This window comes from Pogoniulus pusillus, chromosome 18, assembly GCF_015220805.1.
Source record: "Pogoniulus pusillus isolate bPogPus1 chromosome 18, bPogPus1.pri, whole genome shotgun sequence".
NCBI lineage: Eukaryota > Metazoa > Chordata > Aves > Piciformes > Lybiidae > Pogoniulus > Pogoniulus pusillus.
Genome location: NC_087281.1, coordinates 9291928 through 9315272, shown reverse-complemented (window position 1 = coordinate 9315272; position 23345 = coordinate 9291928). Strand labels below are relative to the sequence as shown.

General features: G+C 48.9%; 1 protein-coding gene across 1 annotated transcript; it reads right to left on the bottom strand.

Moving 5' to 3' along the window:
- Positions 1-2135: 2135 nt before the first annotated feature.
- On the bottom strand, positions 2136-19404 carry FOSL2 (FOS like 2, AP-1 transcription factor subunit). The gene is made up of 4 exons (XM_064158353.1): positions 19017-19404; positions 12994-13248; positions 9286-9393; positions 2136-7831 (listed from the first exon to the last, which is right to left on the bottom strand). Exons 1-4 carry the CDS (start codon positions 19113-19115, stop codon positions 7322-7324), a joined length of 972 nt encoding a protein of 323 aa, XP_064014423.1. The 5' UTR covers positions 19116-19404; the 3' UTR covers positions 2136-7321.
- Between the last annotated feature and the right edge of the window lie 3941 nt (positions 19405-23345).

The following is a 23345-nucleotide window of genomic DNA, read 5'->3' as shown; positions in this document are numbered from 1 at the left end:
TTTGTGTTCCAGGCCCCTCACCAGCTTTGTCGCCCTTCTCTGGACACCTTCCAGCACCTCAACATCTCTCTTGAATGGAGGGGCCCAGAACAGATGCTTCTGTGCACCAATGTACTGGGGAAAGCCCTTCATGAGGCAGGAAATCCTGGAGGCGCTCCCCTTAGTGCGTACAGTAGGAGATCAGATGGGAATTCCCTCCTGGCTGAGGCCCTCTGGGGACGGATACTGAGAGATTACACTTTTGGCTTCTTTGACAACTTTGCTGACACGTCCCATGCCTCTCAGAATAACTACTTCTTCCTTCAGCCTCACCAGGATGACTGCAACCAGAAAAACCCTCCCAGATTCTCTCTCTTACCACTTGTGTCCTCCTCGACCCCATGGGGCACCCGAAGGCTGTCTCCAGCTCTACAGGCCGAAGCCTTCTGCGCTGACTTCATGTCAGCTTTCTCCCACTGTGGGTTCCTGACCACTGAGCCAACTTCAGACAGGCATGGGTATGTATTCTCAGTTCTGGTGACTGGCACCTTCAGCACCCCCCACCACTCACAGTATCACCAAGGTTGGAAGAGACCTCACAGATCATCAGGTCCAACCCTTTACCACAGAGCTCAAGGCTAGACCATGGCACCAAGTGCCACATCCAATCTTGCCTTGAACAGCTCCAGGGACGGCGACTCCACCACCTCCCCGGGCAGCCCATTCCAGTGTCCAATGACTCTCTCAGGGAAGAACTTTCTCCTCACCTCCAGCCTAAATCTCCCCTGGCACAGCCTGAGGCTGTGTCCTCTTGTTCTGGTGCTGGCCACCTGGGAGAAGAGAGCAACCTCCTCCTGGCCACAACCACCCCTCAGGTAGTTGTAGACAGCAATAAGGTCACCCCTGAGCCTCCTCTTCTCCAGGCTAACCAATCCCAGCTCCCTCAGCCTCTCCTCGTAGGGCTGTGCTCAAGGCCTCTCCCCAGCCTCGTTGCCCTTCTCTGGACACGCTCAAGCATCTCAATGTCCCTCCTAAACTGGGGGGCCCAGAACTGAACACAGTACTCAAGGTGTGGTCTAACCAGTGCAGAGTACAGGGGCAGAATGACCTCCCTGCTCCTGCTGACCACACCATTCCTGATGCAGGCCAGGATGCCACTGGCTCTCTTGGCCACCTGGGCACACTGCTGGCTCATGTTCAGGCGGGTATCAATCAGCACCCCCAGATCCCTCTCTGTCTGGCTGCTCTCCAGCCACTCTGACCCCAGCCTGTATCTCTGCATGGGGTTGTTGTTCTCATACGCCAGCCACATAAGCTGCTCCAACATCTCTCATCAGCTTCCCCACGGCATTGAGAGAACACAGGGACCAGAGCAGCAGGAAGACAAAACAGACATTAGTCCTAAGGAAACCTATGAGTAAGGAGCAACTCAGCCTGGTGCCAGCTCGGCCTGCTGTGACTTGCCTAACATCTCCTCCCCACCGCTGTTGAACGTGAATATGACATCCTCCTCTAACCTGGTGTTTCTGGGTTCCTTCCACTACAGCTTTGCCCAGATGAGCCAGGGAATCCCATTTTAACCTCTTCCCTACCATGAGTGATGCAACCACGCTCTCCACACCACATTTCCAGAGCAGAAGCTCCAAGCCCTGGCTAAGGGGATGGATTTAAAACAAACAAGTATCACAGTATCATCAGGGTTGGAAGAGACCTCACAGATCATCAAGTCCAACCCTTTACCACAGAGTGAAGTCACCTCAGCACACATTTTCTATCTCTATCCTCTTTGTGAAGCTAAAATGAAGGGATTAATACAATATTTGCCTTTTTGCCCAGGTGGTCCACTCTGCTAGCCTCTGCCCCACTTACCACTATTGCAGCTAGCAACTGTCTGGATTGCTGCTCTAATGAAAGAAGCCAGGGAGGTGGTGGAGGCACCATCCCTGGAGGTCTTCAAGAAAAGACTGCATAAGGCACTTAGTGCCATGGTCTAGTTGACTGGATAGGGCTGGGTGATAGACTGGACTGGATGATCTTGAAGATCTCTTCCAAACTGCTTGGTTCTATGATTCTAAGCCCTGAAATGCACCACAACCTGGTACCTGGCAATGCCATACCCATTTTTGTTCATATTGAAGGAACAGGCAAGCTCTTAATTGTTCATGGCAAAGGGAGCTTTTTAATGACTTCAATTAACAGAGAGAGAAGAACTCCAGTTAGCTCTTGCTATACAAAAATGTCCACAATGTCATTAAAACAAGATTTACAAGTGTCATAACTCTCAGCAGCATAGTCAACAATACAGCCAATCATCACAACTGAGCACCAAGGGAGAACATCACACCACTGAGGAGTTGGAGGAGAAAGAAAGGAGTATCAGGGGGGAAGGTGCAGAGGGAAAAAAAAGTAATTTTTTTCTTCTTTTCAGTCTAAATCAATTTTATTCTACAAAATGCTACTCAGTTAAAATTGTAAAAGCAAAACCATTTAAATATGTTCCTTTTTTTTTTTTCTCTCATAGCAGCAAGCTTTCTCTAACAAGCTTTTTGGTTTAGTGCAAATACTGTAGGCCTGTAATTCAGTAAAATAGGAACAGGGGGGAAAAAAAAGAGAGACAACACCAGAGAGAATGCCTCAGAGCTGAAATTCTCCAGGACTGCAAGAATGAGCAAAGATAGGTTCCCAATTCAGCAGTCATCTTTAAGAACCTCCTTGGCAGAAACCTTATCACTGCAGACAAAGACGACAACAACAACAAAAAAAAAAGCAAGCCATGATCTAAAACTTCAGGGAGAAATAAAAATAAAAAATATATATATAATGGTGCCCCCAAACCTTCATCAATCCTCATGGATGCCTATTAAACCACCGAGGCTCCGTTTCACCATTCCACCTCCGACACCGTCTTTGCAGCACAGAAATGCTACTCATGCTTATAGTTTGCCCCCCAGGAGAATGGAATCAGAACCAGGACCTTTCTGTATCTGAGGATCCTAGAGTAGATTTTAGTGACACTAGTAACTTATCGCTCTAATAAAGATGCACTATCCCTTACTGATGTTACTTTGAACTACACAGTATATCAAGATATATACAAGTTTATCCTCTCACTGAGCAAAAGAAAAAACAACTGGATATCTATTTTCTACACATTTTAATATGGTTTTAATATCAAGTAACCACAAAACAAGAAAGTGGAATAACCCTTTAATCATACAGGATAGGAGGGGAACAATGAAGTAAAACAGCATGGGGTTTTTATTATTATCTTGTATTCTGAGATCTGTCCTCAACTCCACCTACTGTTCACAGAGGAATGATAATGCATCTTTAGAAACATATCTCTTTTTACATTTTATACAGACAACAACAAAACCCAGTATATTTAAAGAATAATTAAAAATCATTAACCTAAAAAAAGAGTATTTTTAATGCTTTATTATATCCAAGTCTTAAAGAGGAGAGGAAAAAAAAAAAAAAGGATGTAAACATGATAAATAAATAAGAAATAAAATGTAGATAATTTTCCCCCACACACACCTCTTAAAATGTTTGACTTGGCCTTCCTAATGAAAATGAACTTCTAAGTGATAGAATAAAAGTTCTTACATTTCAGAAGTCTGGTTCAGAATTAAAACAACTCAACACCAAAACCAACAAAACAAGAAAGCAACAACCAAACACCAGGAATTTGAGTTGGGAGAATGCTTTAAATTAGTGGCAGACAGGTCTGCTGGAGCAGGCACAAGACAGCTGCCTGCCAATAAATAAGATACCAGGAAAGGAGGGGGGATGGTTGTATTAGGTTTGTTTCCATTTTGTTTTCTTTCCATTTAGGATGAAGGCCAGGTGGATCCTACACAGAGTAAGCAGCAAAATTAAAGGTTCAGATGAACTAAAATAGATTATTTAAATAATAATTATAAAAACACAACAGAGAGCCACTGTCCCCAGCATGTTGGTCCCAAATCCCATCACATCACAAGCAGTCTGAGACTTACCCAGCCTCCACATCTACACGAAAGGAATGGATGAAGGCAATACCACAAACTGAGAAAGGGGAAGGAAGAACAAGGGCAAAACTGGAATGGCAAACATCACCTGGAAGCTGAATATTACCTTCAGCGCAGCTGCTACTGCTCCTCCCAGTTTGGCATTGATTAATTTAAGGTGTTACTAGAGGCTTCATTGGGTCAGTCACTAGGGGATTAACCCAATACCACCTGAAATACCCCAGGCCTTTTTCTACTGACTTCAATAACTCTTGGTCAGACACTAGTTACAACAGCTCCTGCAACCCCAATACATGTAGAACACAGAGACACCACATTTAGAAACTGGAGTGGAGAGTACTCATGGAAAACACCATTTCTGGGATAGGGAAGACAGCCAGTTCCCAAAAAGCACACCAGTAAACCTGAAGAAAAGAATGCAGGGCCAAACCAAAGCAACAGCAGAGATCAAGTTGTGCCTGCCTGCCAGCAACTAAAGTAAGACTGATCTACAAAATAGAGAAGAGACCAGTGATTGTAACGCAGACATCCTCTGGGAGATTAGAGGAACAAAACAAGCAATCACAAAGTTACTTGGGGCTTTTTCCAGATAGTAGAAAATGATCCTCTTCTCTAGGCAGTTCCACATGGCTCCCACTAGTATCAGACAAGAAAGGGGACTGTCCTGTCTCTGAGAAGGTCAATGACAAGGCAGTGGACAAGGGCCAGCTACAGCTCTTTTTGGTAATGATTCCAGTGAGCAAAAAGCAAAGGTATGTTTTGTTGTTTCATTAAGAGTTAGGATCACTCAAGCTTGAGGAGGAACCTGACTTTGTGAAAACCATAGAAGGAATGCTTCTGATCTCCTGGCCACAGAGGTAGCTGCATCACTTTAGGATTCACCGCTTGACAATGCTGCATTCTGCTCAGAAATGGTTAGAAATGATATGCAAAGACACTGAAAAGTTTTACATTCTCAAGCCAAATTGGCTCAAATGAGCATCAGGTGAATTAGAGACAGAGAAGCAGCAGTTTCAGCTAAAGTAATAGCATCTACATAAAACCCTATGGAAACAGGATCCCCTGTACTAACTACAGCAGTTTAAAATCTGCTTTATTAGAAAGGAAGACTTGATCTTCATGTAAGGACAAGAACTCCTTTATCAACGTTAATTATTGCATAAGCTCAATTTGAAACCTCTGCAATGGTGGAAATATTCAAGCAATAAAAGAAAAAGCTTGAATCTTAATCAGCTTTATGAAACAAAAAGATCATTCTTCTCACTTTCTGGCAGGTTTGGTTTCAAAAGAATAGTAATAAGGAAACAGCAAAGACTACTTTTAGAAGTAAAATCATGTCCCTTTAGAATGATTCAAGGAATAGGCAGTGGCCAGGGTTTCAGGGAAGCCAGCCCTGCTGAGTAAAGGTCCATTTCCACAAGATGGAACTCTATTAGTTCTCAGTGGAGTTGCTGAGGACTGCAGCAGTGTATCATCTCACAGGACTAGCCTTGTGTCACATCACATTTCTCCAGGTCCAGCCTGAACAAGAAACACCCTGGGTTGACTTAAAAAAAGAGAAGAAAAGAAGTCACACCAAAATAAATAGCTGTCATCACAGCTTCAACAGGCAGAACCAAAGAACTGTCTCTTAAGTTGCTTAGCTGCAGAACTGTGCAGTCCTAGCGTGCACATGGTCGTGATTTGTTAGTGTGTTGACATTAACAGGAATTGAGCTTGGATCCAAGTGGGAATAGGTTACACACATTACTGCTTTCAGTAGTGAACATCAGCACTGGAGAGTTTGTGCCCTCTCTGAGCACTTAGTAGCAGCAGCCAAACCCACACGCTGGAGAAGACTCAGGGCTAGGAAAAGAATGCCCTGATTTCTTTTTTGTCTTCAGGGTAATGAACCCCATAAAAACAGATCAATTACTATGCAAAATGAAAAAAAAAACCCAAACACAAAACCAAAAACCCACCAGAAAACAACAAATCAAAAAACAGAGGCCAGAGAATGAGGTCCAAATAATGGCATTCGATTTTCTTCGCTGACAATTTGTCATTCATAACCAGAAGTTATCAGAAGCTCTGTTCTACTTCAAAAAGGTCATTACTTCAATGTGCCTTCTTGCTTGTGGTCAGGAGCACCTTGTGGCTTGTGCTGTTCTGGAGGTTGGACCACTGCCTTCCCCTCAACCATGGAAACTGGGAATCTTTGAGCAAACACCACCCACTAGTATCAACCGGTGGATGTGTGCTGCTTGTTTCCCAGCACTGAAAAAGCCAGCAAGCATGCAGCCAGCTAGTTTCACTCTCTTAACCACTGCCAGTCTCCACCCTAGATTTACAGGCACACGATGCCACCTCTTTCTTGGTAGCATGTTCTGCAAATATGGCCAAGAGGAGGGGAGGATTTACTAACAGGAAGAGATCAGCCTCTGAGTCAGGAGCCCTGATGGGGAGAAAGATGCAGTACTCTCTCTGCAGCAGGCAGCCCAGGAAAAGTAAACAACATGCAGCAGATTAGATATCCACTAAACTGGGGTGAAACCCTGCCAGACACTGGTAAGTGCCACTCTAGCAGCTTTTCCAATTCTACTTTGGCCCTGAGATGCTAACTTGTTTTTAGAGGAGCCTAAGGGGATAAATATATCTACATTAAAAAAAAAAGACTTCTACATGAGCCTCCTGCTGTCTCTACTGCCTCAGTGCCCCAGGACAGAGTTAGGGAGCCCTCAAGCTCCATGGTCACCCCTTTCTTGGGCATCCCAGCCATCCCCCCACTCCTGCCTCAGCAGCCCTACATGCTTCCCACAGCCTGTCCCAAGAGGAAAGATCCTAACAAGCCTGTAGAGTTTAGAGCAACTGGATGAAATGTCATGGGATTGACAACATTGGAAATGACAAGTGCAATGAGAGAGAGAGGGAATGAGAGAAGGTGTAAGATCAACCAGAATGATCTAAGCACAGAGCATGACTGATCAGATCAATTTGCAAGGGAAAGGGACGACTAGCAACTGTCTGCATATCATCCTTTACTTATGGCCAAGAGTGCTCCCCAAGTCCACTATAGCCATGAAGAGGTTTCCATAGGCAGTCCCTACAGAGGCAACATCACCCTTTCCAAGCAGTCTTGGCACATCGGTCCCACCCTTGTCGTTTCCTGCCTCCAGGGAGCTGGTGTTGGTCCTCGCTCTTTCCTGGAGCTGCAGCACTTCCCCATCCTTGTTCTTGCTGCCCTTGTGCTTGAACAATCCTGTGCCTGTCTCTAATCCCATGGAGGGGGGCTCCCCCATGGTTCTGATGGGGGATGTAACACACTGGCAAAATGGGGGGCCACAGGGGAATTACAACGCCAGCAAGGTGGGAGAGTTCAAGGAATCCGAGGACTGGTCACCACTGCTGCTGCTCCTCCGGTGAGCTTTGGAGCAGGACTCAGATGGAGAGAGAGGAGACTCCTGATCCAACACATTAGGGTAGGTGAATACCAAGTTGGAGGACCCAGGAGTGATGGCTGGTGTTGAGGTTACCACAATGGGAGTGTTGAGTGCCTCTTCTCCATAAAAGCCTCCAGCAATACTGATGGGCTTAATGACAGACCTCTGGGCTTTGTCAAGGACCAAAGAAGAAGATGGGATCTCTTCCTCCACAGGCTCCTGTTTCACCACCACTGCTCCACTTGCTCCAGTCCTAACGCTCTGGAGGCTGCTGGATGGTGGGCTCCGACGCTCCTCAGGACTGATTTTGCAGACAGGGCTGTGAGCCACCAGCATAAACTCCAGCTTCTCCTTCTCCTTCTGGAGCTCCGCAATCTCCTTTTGCAGCACCGACTTCTCCTCCTCCAACACTTCAGTTTCCTGCGGATAAGAGGATTAAGTAAGTACCAGATGCTCTGGAATTGCTTCTCACCTGGAATATGGCCATCAAGTCCAGTCCCCAGAAGGCATAAGCAGATACATCCCAGATTCTTCACGAGCCAAGCAGGCACTAGGTCATGGCCAGCTGCGCATCTTGCATTCCATGTGTCTACCAGTAGCCCATTCCCAGACTTCACCAATCTAAGGGTTATAAACGGTTCTCATGAGCTTGCCTTAACTTTCTCATGGCCAGCTTCTACTACCATTTGGCCTGTGACTTTGCTATTCTCTCTTGCCTGGCAGACACCTTAGTGAAGAAAACTCAGATTGTGTTGGTTAAGTAATATTCTTCTCACTTAAAGGTAGTGTAAAGCAATCTCTAAACTGTTTCAATTTTCTCTCTCTTTCAACTTGGTTTCTTTCTTTTGGTTTCCTATTCCAGATTAGCTCCAACTCTTCTCTAACTTGCACAAAGGACCACAGCTTCCATCTTCACTGAACCATCCTTTGGTGCTTCTAGAACTAATGCACTTTTTTTCATGGTCACATCACACTGATGGCCCACAGTCAGTCCAGGAGCAATCAGTACTTTTCTGTGTGAGGAGCTCTCCACTTCAGAAAAAAAAAATGTAAACCCTCACTCTCAGTCCTTTAGGACATGACCTCCTAGTTTGCACTCCTCTGACTTCTATTATTCATGACAATCCTTCTGTTCTTGCTATAAGATGCCCTGCCTCTCCTACACTAATACCTCCCAACTTTGAGTCAGCAGCATGTTTCCCTAGTGTGCTTTCACTTCTGTTGCTGCCCTCATTAATCAGATCATCAAATAAAACCTGCCCCAGGCTGGTTCTTAAGCTGGAGCACTAGAGTCTTCCCTCCAGCTTCTTTCAAACCAATCCATTCTGACCTCCTCTTCAGACAGTCCCTTACCCACCCTACATTTCTTGCACTTATCCCTACCTACTCCAGCTTAAGCAGTCTTTCCCTCCATGGCACCCAACCTGTGGTGTTCCCGTTGTGCAGGAAATCAATTACCCCCCCCAGAGGAAGGCTAGCCTAAAGGATGCAGCTTTGATAGGTACATATTAACATCTGCCTCATTTTCTACTGCTTACAGACAATCCTAATGCCTTCAGTGCTTCTGTCTTAAAGCCTGCATTTGAGGCATACAGCATCTTTATATCCAGATCAGAGGTAGGGAGACTCAGTGCTAGTTGAGAGACTAGAAGGACATTCTGGGCAGTCAGCAAAGAGAATTTAGACTGTTAAGGTTCAGGCCCAAGCCCTCACCACTGCTGATGTAGCAGCAAAGGCCCTGGGCATCCTTGGAAGGGGAGGGTGTGTGGTTTATATCACCTGCCTCAGACACGCTACTGGAGAGGGAATAATGCCCTTCAAGCTGGTCCAAAGGGCGAGTGACAAGGAAGGGGAAACGTATGCAGAGCACATACCGCCTGGAGTTTCTCTGTTAGCTCCCGACGCCTGTTACGACACTTAGCAGCTGCCAGCTTGTTCCTCTCTCTCCGGATCCTTCGCTTCTCTTCTTCCTCAGGCGACAGCTGTGGGCAAGTGCCAAGAAAATCTACAATCAGATCTAAGCAAGGCATTCCTTGAAGTTTGTGAGGATTTAACCACAATGCAAAGGAAAAAGGCCTGATCCAGCAGGATGCTAAGCACTCCTCTTCACTGTCAGCAGAAGATGAAAGCACACAGTATCTCCACTTGCACCGGGTCTTAGCAGAAGGATGAGGAGAAGATGGAGTGGGGAGCGGGGTAAAGATTGTGTAAGAGGACAGTGAATCTGCACCAAGGCCAAACAGATAAAAGATGCTCTGATTGTTTCACAACTTGGGTGGTACATTAAGCAAAACCAGAGCACGATGTTGTAAGTGCTTCTTTCTTGAAAGAAAATATCTGCTGCTTCCCACACAAAAATAGTTGTTAGCTTGAAGGTCGAGGATGGGGGGGGAAGAGACAAGGAAATCAGCACAGCTCCCATGAAGTACGTGAAGCAACAATGATTTATACCACCCAAAAATCTGACCTCAGATTTTTGAGCACTCAAGTGAGATAACACACTATGCTTCTTGCATCAGCAAGGCAAGGCTCTAGTGATATCAAGGGCTTTCTGAGGCCAGCTGACATCCTCACTGATGTAAATCAGGAGCAATTCCATAGAAACCCATATGGCAACACTCTTGCGAAATCAGGGGAAGTGAGCAGAAGCCCACAAGATGTGGACAAGTCAGGCCTAGCTTTGGGTTTTGAGAGGAGGTTTTGTAAGTCCCAGCAGTGGGTAGGTTTGCACCACTGCCATGTCTGGGGTACAGCAGCACATGAAGGCAGCTGCACAGCCTCAGCTCATTGCCGTAGCACACCGCACGCACAAGTCGGTGCAGAGAGACCAACATGGGGGTTCACAGCACACACTTGTCCAGGCATCCTTTGCTGCAGACTGACCTCATGCTCTCTACTTCAGCCACACTGACATGTGCTGCAGGAGCTTTGGCACGGTGACTGCAAGCAAAAGTGAAACGAGTACACTGCAAAGCGTGTGTCAGCTCCCACAGTGTGCCAGCAGAAAATGGAAAGAAAAACCTTTTCATAAAAGCTTTCACTTTTAATATCTTCAGGGGCCGTCCAAATCACCAGTGAGACATCTACCCTTTGACTATCTTTTCTTTTTTAGTGTTAGTTTTACTCTAACCTCATTCTGGTTTGTTTTGGTTTGCTTTATTTCCTTACATTTCAATCTCTGCAGTTTCGGTGCCTTTACTTCACCTTCTGGACATTCCCCTCACTCGGTTCTGCTTTTTTTGTTTAAGCTCTGGTTGGTGCCTGTGATTTCACCTGCACACAGCACGAGATCCTGCCTGCTCACTGAGCAATACAAGCACTTCGGGAGACAGCTTCTGGGACTGAAAGCTTTTCCATCAACAGATCACAGCACTCTGTCTTGGGTCGGGGGTTACCTCCACTATGCTAGGAAGCAGCCAGTGGGGCTTTGGCGTATTCCTGTCAGTGGGAAGCCTCCAGCAGGCACTGCTCTCTCTGCTAAAGCTCTGCCTGCTCACTCTCCAGCCCGCGTGTGTGCAGGCTTAAAATGTATTTGCACACCAATATCTGCAGTACAAGAAAGCATTAAGCATGCACACAGCTTCTGTGCTGACTTGGGGTTTCCGAGTGCAGTTTTCAAGAGCCCCTTCACACTTTTGAAGCACAAAAATGTATTGGGACTGAAATTTCTCTTCCCAGCACCTTTGGTAATTTTGTAATGATCTGCCTTGGATGCTGTGCTTTGCAAACATCTCAGAGACATGGCTGAAGCCCCTAATCGGGACACGCTTAACGTTACACTGGGTTTTAAAAGGAATATTCTGTCAGCGGTCGCTGGATTTGTTTGAAAGCAGCTGGATTTGGCACTCTTCGTGCCCCTGCTGTACACATTATCTGTAGCTTGTCCAAGCCCAATACGTGCACTCACTGGCAGAAACATTCATCAAACCAGGCTCTTTTCATAAAGTGTTACACAATGTTTTCCAAAAAGGCACTCCGATGTGGTGTTCAAAGCACCAGCAGTGGAAACCTGAGCCAAGGAGCCACGGTAAAGTGCCTGGGTACTGCCTTAGCACGCGTCTAATCAAAAGGACTTGGCTTTGAATGACCCAGAATGAACGGCTTGCAAACAAGCCAGAGGCCAGGAATTGCTTGGCAGGCATCCTTCAGCAAATAACTCCGAACAACAAATAAAGCAGAGAATATGGTGATCTCTTCACGGCCAATTTGTGAACACAGAGGCAGCATTTGTCAAACAAATTAGTTGTTGCTAATTATTCCCCTAGTTCTCGTGAGAGCTTCCCTGGCTTTGGACACCGGCCCTGCACGCAGGGAACTGGGAGGTAGCTCCGGCTGGTGGAAAGGGCTGACTGTACCCAAACCACCACAGCTGCCCCATCCTTCCTTCCAAAAACAGGCCCTTAGTGCACCCATACCAGCTCCCCACACAGAGGTGCAGCTCACTCTGGACAAGCGACTTTAACCCCTTCCCTGTCTTTTACAACAGCAACTCTGCATAAAACAATGCCAGTGTGAACCAAAACAGATGACGTGGAAGTAAAAGTAGGGCTGGTGAGGCTTATTGGAAACAGACCTCCTGCAACAGCGTGTGCTGGAGCGCTGAGGATGCGCAGTGTGCCTCCTTACGCTGCTCTGCGGAGACACCACCAGTGCTTGGGAACAATTCAGGGAGATCTAGATTACCCAGGTGGGCTTTTTGCCTTTTAAAGAGATCAGCCTATCACTGTGGATGGCTGTTCACCAGACAGCCCTGGAGAAGGCTGTACTAAGAAGTGATGGACAGGGCTGAAAGGATTTCCCAGAGATGGGATGACTGTGTGTAGTCCATTGCACTGTCCCAGAACAGGATTCAGCATCCCATCTTGATGATCCCATTGGGAGGCTGAGCACAGGGTAGAAGTGGTACAAGCCACTGCATCCTAGGTATGAAAGTGCCATTGGGCTGAGAGCAGGGCGGGGTGGAAATAAATCTCTGCTCATGGGATTCCCACATCCCTTCAGTAAAAAGTTTGGGTGATTGCATGTCTCTAACAGGAAGGTGGGTTTAAACTCCAGACTTTCAGGATTCTCTTGCTACTGGAGTTGAGGAGCTCTAGGGAAGCTGTTCCTCCCTGCACAGTGCTGGCTGGTACTGGCAGTACCAGTACCTATAACTGAGACTGGAGCAGCATTAGCTGCCACAGAGCAGATAAAACATCAGCTGATGTCATTTTAGTGTCAGACTTGTAAAAGATCTGTGTAAAAGCTCCTCTGCTTGCTCAGAAGTCTCCTTCTGCCTGGAGTAGAGACATTCAAACTGACACACAGGGCTTGACTTCAAAATTTCACTTGCCATGATGCAGCCCAGTGGTGTAAAGTGTTTGACAGAGATTGGGTAACTCTTGACATACAATGAAGAAGCAGCAATAAAATCACCCTCCAGCTTGTACCCTCCATCACCCTAAGAAACCCTAGCACCTGTACAGCTCAAGGGACAGACCTCAGCGCTCCCCCACAGAGACAGGAGATCCCAAGGGAGGTCAGGTTGGAACCTCCACATGAGTTTTTGAGGCACCCTCAGCAACCCCTTGTGCCATGGTTACCTGCTCATCTCTTCGTCTGCGGCCCACTGTGGTCCCGATGGTTTTGATCACACCAGGTCGCTGAAGGGCTGTGTGTCCAGCAACTGAAGACAGCGGGGGCAGTGGGTGGCTGTACGGGTGCGAGCGAGAGTAAGGGCTTGACATGGAGGTGATGACAGTGGGCTGCACCATCCACTGCAGGTCCTGGCTGGTTGTGATGGCGTTGATTGTAGGGATGAAAGCACTGCCTGATCCTGGCATATCTACTCGAAATTTCTAGAAGGAAAAGCAGGAGAGAAAAGTGAAAGAGAGAAGAGAGAGAAACTGTCAATGAAAGCAGAATATAAGTAGTTACCAGGTAGGCCCTCAGGAACTGCACCAGTGAGAATCCAAGCAGCACCTGAAGGTTGCAGCACTGGTTGCTGGTGCCTCTGCAGCATCCCAGGCTGCCCTTATCCACTGCAGCCCCTTGAGGACATGTGTTAGACTCAAGTGCTTCCTCTTCAGAGCAGCCCTAACCTCTCCCAGTCTCCTTCCTCATCCTTCCCACACCTCCTACACCAGCTTCCCCTCCTGGGCAGCATCCTTACTGCCACTACCTCCTGCCTGTGTCCACTGCTCCTTCCGGCATGGAGCAAAAGGAGAATCAAGTGGAAAAAAAACACCACTTCTCTGCCAGTCCAAAGAAAAGGAAGAGAAAGTGCACTTCTGAAATGCCATTACCAACTGAAGCAAAGCTTTTTTCTACCAGATGATTCCCCTGAATTTCGAGCTCAATCAGCATAGGGTTTGGTACCACAAGAACAGTATCTTGCTTCTTGTTCAGTGGTTCTGCCTTGCCACACACAGGGTGAGGAGCCCAGCCCCAGGATGGTTACGTGCAAGGATATGTATTTTAATAGCAGCCTATAAAATAGGTCTTAGGATTCAGATCGGACAAGTTCCCTGCAGCTCTCTGCACTGTCTAGACAAAACAAGGCAGCAGTAAAACCAAGGCAGCAAGTAATGATCTCCTCCAAAATACATGTACACCTTGTTTCAGACAGAGGTAAATCCAACTGGATAATATGCTGGCACTAAACAGCCAGAAAAACAATCGCTCGTCCCCAGAGGGGGAAGCAGGGCAGAAAGAATGTTTTCATCTATGCTGAGCTACTTCAGGAGCCTTTCAGTTGTTAGACTCTTTCAGACACATGCCTTGCTCCAGCAACGACTGCAAAAGGGACAGGACTTGTAGGACTATCAGCCATCACTACCTCAGATTTGTAAGCCTCAAAATGATCCCATGAAAAAAATGCACATTCTTGGGTCAACAAACCAGCTTCCCAGAATAGAGAGGCCTTGCATCAGCCTGACCTCAGCTCAGGTAAGCATCCCAGATAAGGGACAGCAGTTCAACACAGATTTCCTTTTTAGGGTGTGCCTAGGTAAGCGCCTTAAATGCTTTGTTAAACCAAGGCTTCTGCAAATAGTATTTCACGTTCTGATAGCTACAGCATTTCAGAAGTCCAGCCACCAGCACTTGGAGACCAGGAGATCCAGTTTGAACATGAACTTACAGCTCCAAATCCAGTAAGAAAGGACAAGAGAAGCAAGTGAATCAAGCCAAGCAAGTGGGGGAATTGCACAAAGAGAACACACTGACACCAAGGCCTTTGTAAAAGACCCACCAGAAGATCAGAAATTCACCTGGAACTCAAGTCCAACACGACCTCAGCGTTCCCCACATTTTGGAGCACATGCAGCCTTTGTGAGCACTCTCAATTAACTACAGAGGCCCAGAGGTGCAAACTGCCAACACTGTGGAGGAAACTATGTGCACAAATCCCTTCTTTGCTCTGCCCAGTGTAAGCTATGATTGCACGCTGCAGGAGAAGATACCTTGGTGCCTCCACAACCATAACACAAAGGGATCTTAACCTCACAAAAGAGGAAATGCAAGCTTAGTTGAACCACAGGTACTCACGTCAGTGGACACAAGTTCTGCTTCCAGTTCCACAAGAGGCTTCTATCATGACCTTTACCTACCTGTGCCACCATCCCTCCTGTGCCCAAAAACAGCAGAGTCCTGTCTTCTTTGCAGAGAAACTAGAAAGCTAAGGCTTTCTGCAAAAGATCTTTCTGTGCTCTGCTATGCAAACATACCATTTGCATTTCAGAGCAAACAAATTTTGCAGCCTCCAACACCCAACCACATTCAACTACCTGCTAAAAATTGCCATCAGAGGCTCAGAGAATCAGATCCACCACCAAATCAGACAAGGAAGTTATGTCTGACACAAAGGTCAGGCTTCAAGTTATTGATAAAGTGACTACTCCATTTGCAATCACTCCTATACTGAATGTAGTCTTTAACAGTAGTGGAGGTCTTCTGGACAACAAAAGGGAGCTGCTTGGTTCAGCCACATCCTTTGGTCCCTGGTAGCCACGTGGCTTGGTACTTGTTTGCAGTCCCTGTCTGTGCCATGCTCCATCTCTGCCAGCAGCTTCCTTTCTAATCCTTAGAAGTATCTTCAAAAACTCCCTCTGCATTCTGCATTTTCCCCAGATAACTAATGAAGGGACTTGCTATTGTGACAGGTGAAGTCTTCAGCGACCACTGCTGATGGGCTTTGTAAACACTGCTTCCTGACTGGTCAGGTTTTCCCCACATACCTTGCTTCCTCCACCAAGACACTGCACTGGATCAGCTTTGCCATGGCAAAGGGCAGCTGGCCTCCCATGCTCTACCCAGTGGCTGTCAGCTCTGCCCCCTGGGATGCTTGTAGTTTCAGCGTCAAGGCCCCAGATTCCCTGCCACCTCCCCTGAACAGCCTCTGTAAGTACTGGGCTCCTCACTTTGGAGCTCCAGATCTTTACCCAGACTCCTGTCCTGGCTTTGCTCACCTCATTCCTCCTGCCCTCGGAGAGTTCTGTTACCCTTGCCAACCTGGCAGTACTGCCTGCCATTACCCACCTCCCCATTTCTCCACTTTACAGAAGACCTCCAACCATTTTGTCACCCAGGGCACCCAGAGCTTTCCTCTCCTGACTCAGGAGAGGCTCCTGACAGGCAACTCTCTGCCAGCTCTCAGTTCTCCTTGTCTACCAGGAATTCACAGCACTGCAGGGCTACATATGCAGCACATGCTCAGCCAGGAAGCCTCTGCTCTCCTCTCCCAACCTAAGCAACATGCAGATGAAAGCTTCGTTAAAAAAAAATCCAACAACTGAACAGCAAAAAGAGTCCTGTTATTAAAATTGCCAATAATTGAGGTCAGTCTCTGCTCTGCCTTAAAAACAAGGCGTTGGATGGGAGCCTCCCCTATCCATAGTCAAGAGTGTCCCCAGCAGAGTCTTGCCATGGGCAGGGACAGGCTGTGTTAGCAGGTCGCAACCTAGGAGCATGGGAAAATTCTAAACATTGGCTCCACAGTTCCCTTCTCCATCTTAATGGAGATGCTTTGTCTGGTGCCCCACTGCATCTCTGCTCCCCTCTAGACCTTCACTTACATGTGTAACTACAAGTGCTAAGCAGCACCAGAAACCAATCTACAAGCAAAAGGCCATGGGGAACAAAAACAAAACCCAAACTCAACAACAAAACCACCAAAAGAACACCAAGAAGATCTTTTACAACTACTCAGCTATCAGATACAGGGTATCTAGGACATACCCTATAATAAAGTCTCTGATGGCTTTCTAGGATGAATAACTCCTCTAAGGAGAGCTGGACACAATGCTAGGATATTTGAGGGGAAAGTCAACCCCCCTGAAAGAGTACACAAACTCTTCCCATTAAAGTCTATGTTTACCACATGGCAAGGTCACCGATTAGGAAAACAGCCTGACACACAACTTAAAAGAAAAATGTTCCAGTGCTGTGTTGTATGGGAAAAAAATAATTAAAAGTATAAAAGTTTTGGCTCAGAGGCAGTTTCCACTTCAACATGTGACTGATGCATCTTTTCTTACTTTGGAGGGGAGAAAAAAAAAAAAAAAGAAGAAAATATTTCTACAATGCACATTTTCTGTAGTGATAAAACCCAGCAGATCACCACAGACCAGAACTGGCAGAGCAGCCCGACTGCTAGACTAAAGGCATTGCTTACATTCGATCCTAATCTACAACATCTGTAAGGATCAAGAGAAAGATGAGGCACAAGGCCCTGAGAAATCTCCCAGATTGGGAAAGAAAACATTTATGTTCTCGCTAAGCCAGCGTACTGCTCAAAGCCTCGATCCAGATAACAACCCTAGAAACTAGGGTCCAGCCCCTCTATCAAATGCCACACATGCCAGCTGCCTGTGAAAGACGTGCAGTCCTAGAAAATGAAAAGGGGGAAAACCCAATTACCGGTCGGACCTCGACAGCGCAAATATTAAGCGGCGCTGAAGTTTCACCACCTTAAATTCAGCGCAGCTGCTGAAGCTGTCGGAGGAGGAAAGGAAGCGCAGCTTGCCGGGCGTTTCCAGTGTCTCGGTCCCCCGCCGCTCCCCCACCTAGTCCTGGCATTTACTGTTAAAACAGGGAATAAGCTGGAGGCGAGCTACAGTGCCTGGAAAGCTGGGCCGGCGGCCCGCAGAGGGCACCAGCGAGATGCGCTTTGTGCCGGCGGGGAGCGGCGAGTCATTTCTGGTAAAACTTCTTTAACGCGAGGAATGTCACGGGCTGGTACGGCTGGCAAAGTTTAAAACTGGGTGCGTTTTTTTTTTTCTTTCAAATGATCCAATGACTTCTTGATGCGAAGACGGCAATACAATCACACTGCCGGTTCGCCCATACAAGCCACACAAGAACTAATCATATTGGGGGAGGGGGGCGGTGGGGCGGTGGTTGCAACTCTGAAAAAGCGAAAAAAGAGTGAGGCTGGGCCAGCTGATGTAAACAAGTTATGAAATAACCCAGGTTTGTATAACTGGCCCGATTGTGTAATGCCTTCCCCAGAAGTGGTGGATTTAGTCGATAGAGGCATATAATCCGTTTCGAGATGTTTTCTTAAGAAAAACAAAATTAAAGACCCCCAAACCACCTGACCGGGCTTCTAGGTCGGTTGCATTTACGCCGCTTCCACGAGCATCTCCCACTCTTCCAGCGCCGCCCGGCAGCGGGCGTTTGTAGAGGAGAGCGCGGCCGGCCGGCGCAACGAGCGCTCCGCGGCTCCCCGGGAAGCTCCTCCTCGAGAAAGAGCCATCCGCCGCCGCAGATTGGCCGGAGGCTCACGGTAGAGCCACGAAGCAGCGAAAGGGCACGCCGCGGACCTTTGGGTCTCACCGGTGGGAAAGGCAAAATTAGCGTCACCGCCGAGACGCCACTTTAGGGGGGAGAAGCGGAGCGACCGCTTCGGATGTTTGCAAAAGCCAGAACGCGCTTCAAGCCATCCCCGGCGTGCGGCCGCAACAGCGCCTTGAAAGTAACTCCAGCGGCACTTCCCAAAGTCCCAGGGAAGACACACAAACTGTTGCAAGCGAGCCTAGGACAGAAATAGGGAAGGGCCGGCGGACGGAGGGACGGGGAAGCTCGTAACGAGAACAAAAGCAGGAAAAAGGAAGAGTCGGATGCTCCCGTGCATTTGCGTTACCGACCTCGGAGAGGAGCTGCCCGGAGGAACCCTTTGATTTCTGAGCTGGTACCGGCCCGCCGCTGCTGCAGCTTCCCGGATACCAGACGGGGTGTCCCCACCGACACCCACGGGCCCTGCTCTACCTGGGGCTGGGACGGCGGTGGCAACCGGCCGGTCGCTGCCTCACCGTGCGACCCCGCTCGGGACAGGCCGCTATCTCCCGTGGCACCCTCGGCCCCGAGCGGGCACCGACCGGAGAGCAACTCCGCTCAACGTCCCGCCCTCAAGGGTGGGCAAGCAAGGAAGGAGAAAACCAACGCGGCGGCGCCCCGCCGGCACCGGTTGAGCCTCCGCGGTCGGCGCCTCTCTGCTGAGCGCCCGCGCCTTCACCGCGGAGGAAGCGCCGCTCCCCAGCCGCCGCTCTCCGGGCGTGGCGGTGAACTCCCGTGCCGGGAACGCTCGCAGAAGCCCCCGGGGGAGAGGGGCAGCGCCTGGCCCTACCTGCTGAGCTGCGCCGCTGGAGTAGTTCTCGGGATGTCCCGGGGAGCCGCTGCTGCCTCTGGAGGACGTGTCGAAGTTCCCGGGGTAGTCCTGGTACATGGTCCGAGGTCGGCCCGGGGGAACCGCGTCCCCGCCTTCCCGCACCGACACCCGCCGCTCCCTCGTCGTCTCCCCGCCCCCTTCTCCCTCCCGGCCTCTTCGGCTCTTGGTTTTTGCCTCCCAACGCTCTCCGCGGAAAGGCAGGAAGAAAAAAAAGCTTTGGAGGGAGGAGATGGGGAAAAAAATAAGAAAAGTCTGGGTTTTTTTTTAAGAGGGGGAAAATCAAGATATAAAAATATATTAATAATAACAAACAATAAAAGAGGCCCAGAGAGCAGCGAAGGGCCGACGGGACGGGAGGGCTCAGCAGCGCGGCGGGAGTAAAGCTCTGCGCGCAGGCAAGCGCAGGCAGCGAACACGCCGATGTCCTCTCTTCGCACTGCCCGGCGAGACTCGCCCCGACGGCGGAGCGGCCCCGGCCCCGGGGGCTACAGGCGGAGCGGTTCTACTCCGCCTCCCCCCTCCTCTCCTCCTCCCTACCACCGGCCGTCCCTTTTCCCGGCGTGGGGAGTGACTCAACCTCGGGTCTTGCACCCCACGGCTCCCCTAGTAGCGCGAAACGGGAGCTCCGCGCACCCGCGGTGACTCAGAGCAATGGCATCGCTCCGGCCCCACTCGCTTATTATCCGCCCGCCGCCGCACCATGTGCACTCGCACACGTCAAACCCGCGGCGCACCGGCCCCACCTTGCCAACGCGGAGCCTCCCACCTGCCGCCGCCGGGGGGGGCGGGACGGGGATAGAGACAGCCTCCTTCTCGTATCCCCCCCCCGCCCCGCTGCCGTTCAGCGCGCCCCGCCCGGGTTTCGCGGGTCCGGACAGGGCGGGGGAAGCGGCAGCGGGGGGAGGTGGGGCGCAGTGGCCTATTCCCGTCAGGCCCCGCCTCCCCCCGCCCCACTTGGTCCCGTCCGCTGTCGCACGTTGCCAAAAATGGTCATTTGCGTCGCACGACGTGGAGCGGGTTTCCTTGCCGCGGATGACGCGTTGCGAGAGGGATTCCCTGGCTCCGCCGCCGGGATTTAAAGGGACAGGCACACCGCTGCGAGAGCCGGGGTGGGCGGCTTTCGGGGAACCGGCCGGAAACTTCGCCCCACAGGCCGGCTTTCTCCCGCCGGGGGCTGGTACACGGGGCGTTGTCCAGTCCAAAATCCCGGCAGGGGAATGGATTGTCGGCCGAGGTACCTTGGTGCTCGGCCCATTTCTGCACAGCAGTGGTAAACAGCGTGTAAGGCTAGGATGGTTTTCACGGCAATCTTGACCTAGTTTTAAGTTCTAATTTTATTTTTATATATGTTTTATCGTCATTTTTATGTTGAGTTTTACTGGTTTGTTTTCTTGTTATTTTTAAAGATGTATTCATACTTTAACAGTATTCTTTCCCCCTTCTCTTCCCTTCCCTTGATTTTTACACTTTTTTTCGGTTCTTACTTTTCAAATGAAAATCCTAGGATCTGGCTGCAGAGCCACTTCAGACTATCAAAGCAGAGCACATCACAGGAAGGGCAGGTAACAGCCCTAGGGCTGCCCTGCAGCCAAATCTCACAAGGTGAGGACCTCAAAGCCTGCTTCAGATGGCTGTGGCATTGCCAGGTCACTGACTGGCACAGGCTGGAAGGTGGCAGAAGCAGGTAGAGCAAAGCCACCTGCAGGGAGGACATGTGCCCTTGCGTGATCTGCAGTGACTACAGCAACGATCCTCTTTTACAGATTGTTAAAACGCTGCTGTTAGACCCAAAATGTCTTTTCACCCTCTCTGGATGAGCCCCTCAGTGTGTCCCTTTTGCTGGTAGGGAAAGAGAAGTCATCTGAGTTCAGGCTATAAAATCTCATTTAAGCTGTCTCATAGACAAAGTATTTTCCCACAGGCGCTCATCTGAGAGTAATGGGCTTTCCTCCACTCCACTGTCCTCCTTGCCGAGAGTGAGGCAGCACCAATCTCCATCCCAGAGCCTTCAAGGATCTGGGACATGAAGCAGTCAACAGGGGGAGAGTCTTCAGCATCTGACTTCTTTTTTAGGACAGAGGCAGGCATTTGGGACTAAAACTCCTGGCAATGCTCTTTGGTTTTCAGCACCTTCATTTCCAGGCAATTTAAATTCTCCATCTGAATTAACTGCAGCATCTGACTTTGGAGGAGGTGGGGACTGGGCTGTGAAAACAACTCCGTGTTTCCAACTCGCATTGCTTTAGGAGCAAGGGAGTGGGCGGGGGAGGGGATACTTAAGCAGGCGCAGAGAGGCTGTGACGTGGGTTTCCCTTTGGGTTTCGTGTCAGGCAGGTGATTTGCACATGCTTCTTTCTGCTGGAAAAAGAATCCGTTCAAGATGTGAGAGGAATCAGGCTGCAGCTGTTACGAGACGAAGAGAGATGGGGGGAAACACGCATTGTAATAAAGAAGCTTAACAAAAGGGGTGGGTTTTGGCTGCTTATCTCCCTTGGCTCTGCCTCCAGCTCTCCTCAGGTGGAGGCTGCTGCCAGCCCCGGGGTTTATCACGGGTCGGGAACATCTGAGATCTCCAGCCCCAGTTTTCTTCACGTTTTAAATCAGGCTGGTGGGCTTGTGGAAAGCATGCTACTGTGCAACGAAGAATGCAAAAGTATTTGGCCCAAGGAAAGAGAGATGGGGGTGGAGAATGGGGTGCTGGAGCGTTAGCATTTTGCAAGAGGACAACTGTTTCTGCAATTTTTCAGTGTATCATAAAACCTAAACTACCTGCTCTCCTCGTGTTTCTGCTCGAGTACAAACATTATGAGTGTTGTTTTCAAACATTATTCCAACGTGATTTTGGCACACCTACCCTGTCCTGCCGAATTTGCATGAGATGTAGTCTGGGAACAGCTCGTTTGAAACGACATTCAAGTGCTGTTTTAGTATTCGGCTGCAGTTAATGTGGATGCAATTAGTTGACACTTCTAAATCCTCAAGTTAAAAGCCCTGTAAGAAGTGTAGGAAGCTGAAAGCACACCTAAAGCCAAACCCTCAGCTTCTTTCAGGGTGATGAACCTCCCTTCCATAGCTAGACTGGCACCACCTTGCCCTGTGTGAGCGCCTGATCTACAGCCCTCAGATGCGGCTCTGAAGTTGTACTGTGTATGTTCACAGTGACTTCATGAGAGTTTCTGCTGGCCTGGGAGCACAAATCCCTTTCTGGCTAAGATGGGTTCATGCAATACAGAACTGATTGACAAGTTCCATCAGAAGAAATTAATCGGTCACATGGAGAGTCCTCATTCCCATATGAGCCTTTGTGGGTATTTTGCTATTGGTGGTGGTGGTTGTTGTTTGGGGATTTTGTTTGTTTGTTTGTTTGGGTTTTGTGGGGGTTTGGTTTTGTTTGGGTTTTTTTTTGTTGTTGTTTTGCTTTTGTTTTTTGTTTGTTTGTTTTTCAGAGTAACTCAGACTAGCGTGGCTATGGTGCCCCAGACACATGCATTTTTAATCTGTATCCAGACCAAGCTTCATTGTGCAATAGGCTCCCTGCTTCCAAAAAAACATGAGATAACATGTACATCTGCCTAGTCCATTCTTGTCTGAACCATAGACAAATTAAGACCAGCCCAAGTTCCAGGGCAGGAGAGGATCACTGTAAGGCAAATAAGACCTTGGCTTCTCACACTTCCTGATTTTGGCAGCGATGAGGAGACTGAAACCTGGACCAGCAAAAGCTTTTCACTGTATTTTCACAGGAGCAGAGGATAAGGGCACTCAGCGGTGGCGCAGACTTGGTCTTTGCAAGCCTGTGGCAGGGCTCGCAATGCAGACCTCCTTCTGCAGTCTCCCTGGCAGTGTGAGCTGCACGAGTCAAGCCATGCTGCCTGCCCAAACACAAAACCAGTGACTTTCTTATTAAAAAATCGGCAGTCCCAATTATCTTTCTCCTTGCTCTTCTTTTTTAACGACCCTTCAGACATCTGGGAAGGCGCTTACCGTAATCTTATCTCCTTAATCATGTACTGCCACCACTGAAGGAGGGCTAGGATGTACTCTGGCGGGCCCTGCTGTGGGGCAGGGCAGCCCCGGGCCGGGGAGCGGCTTCGGTGCTGCCAGGACTGCAGCTACTCTGCACGGGTGAGGTGCGGGGACAGCGCGGGTAAGGGCTTGTGGCGCTTTTCCCAAGGCGATTGATTCCTCATCTCCTGTTTTAAAACTCGCTCCCACCTCCCTCTAGATTGGTGCTATCTCGGCCACCGTTCATTAAAAAATGACTTTTATTGCAGAAATGACTCCGTG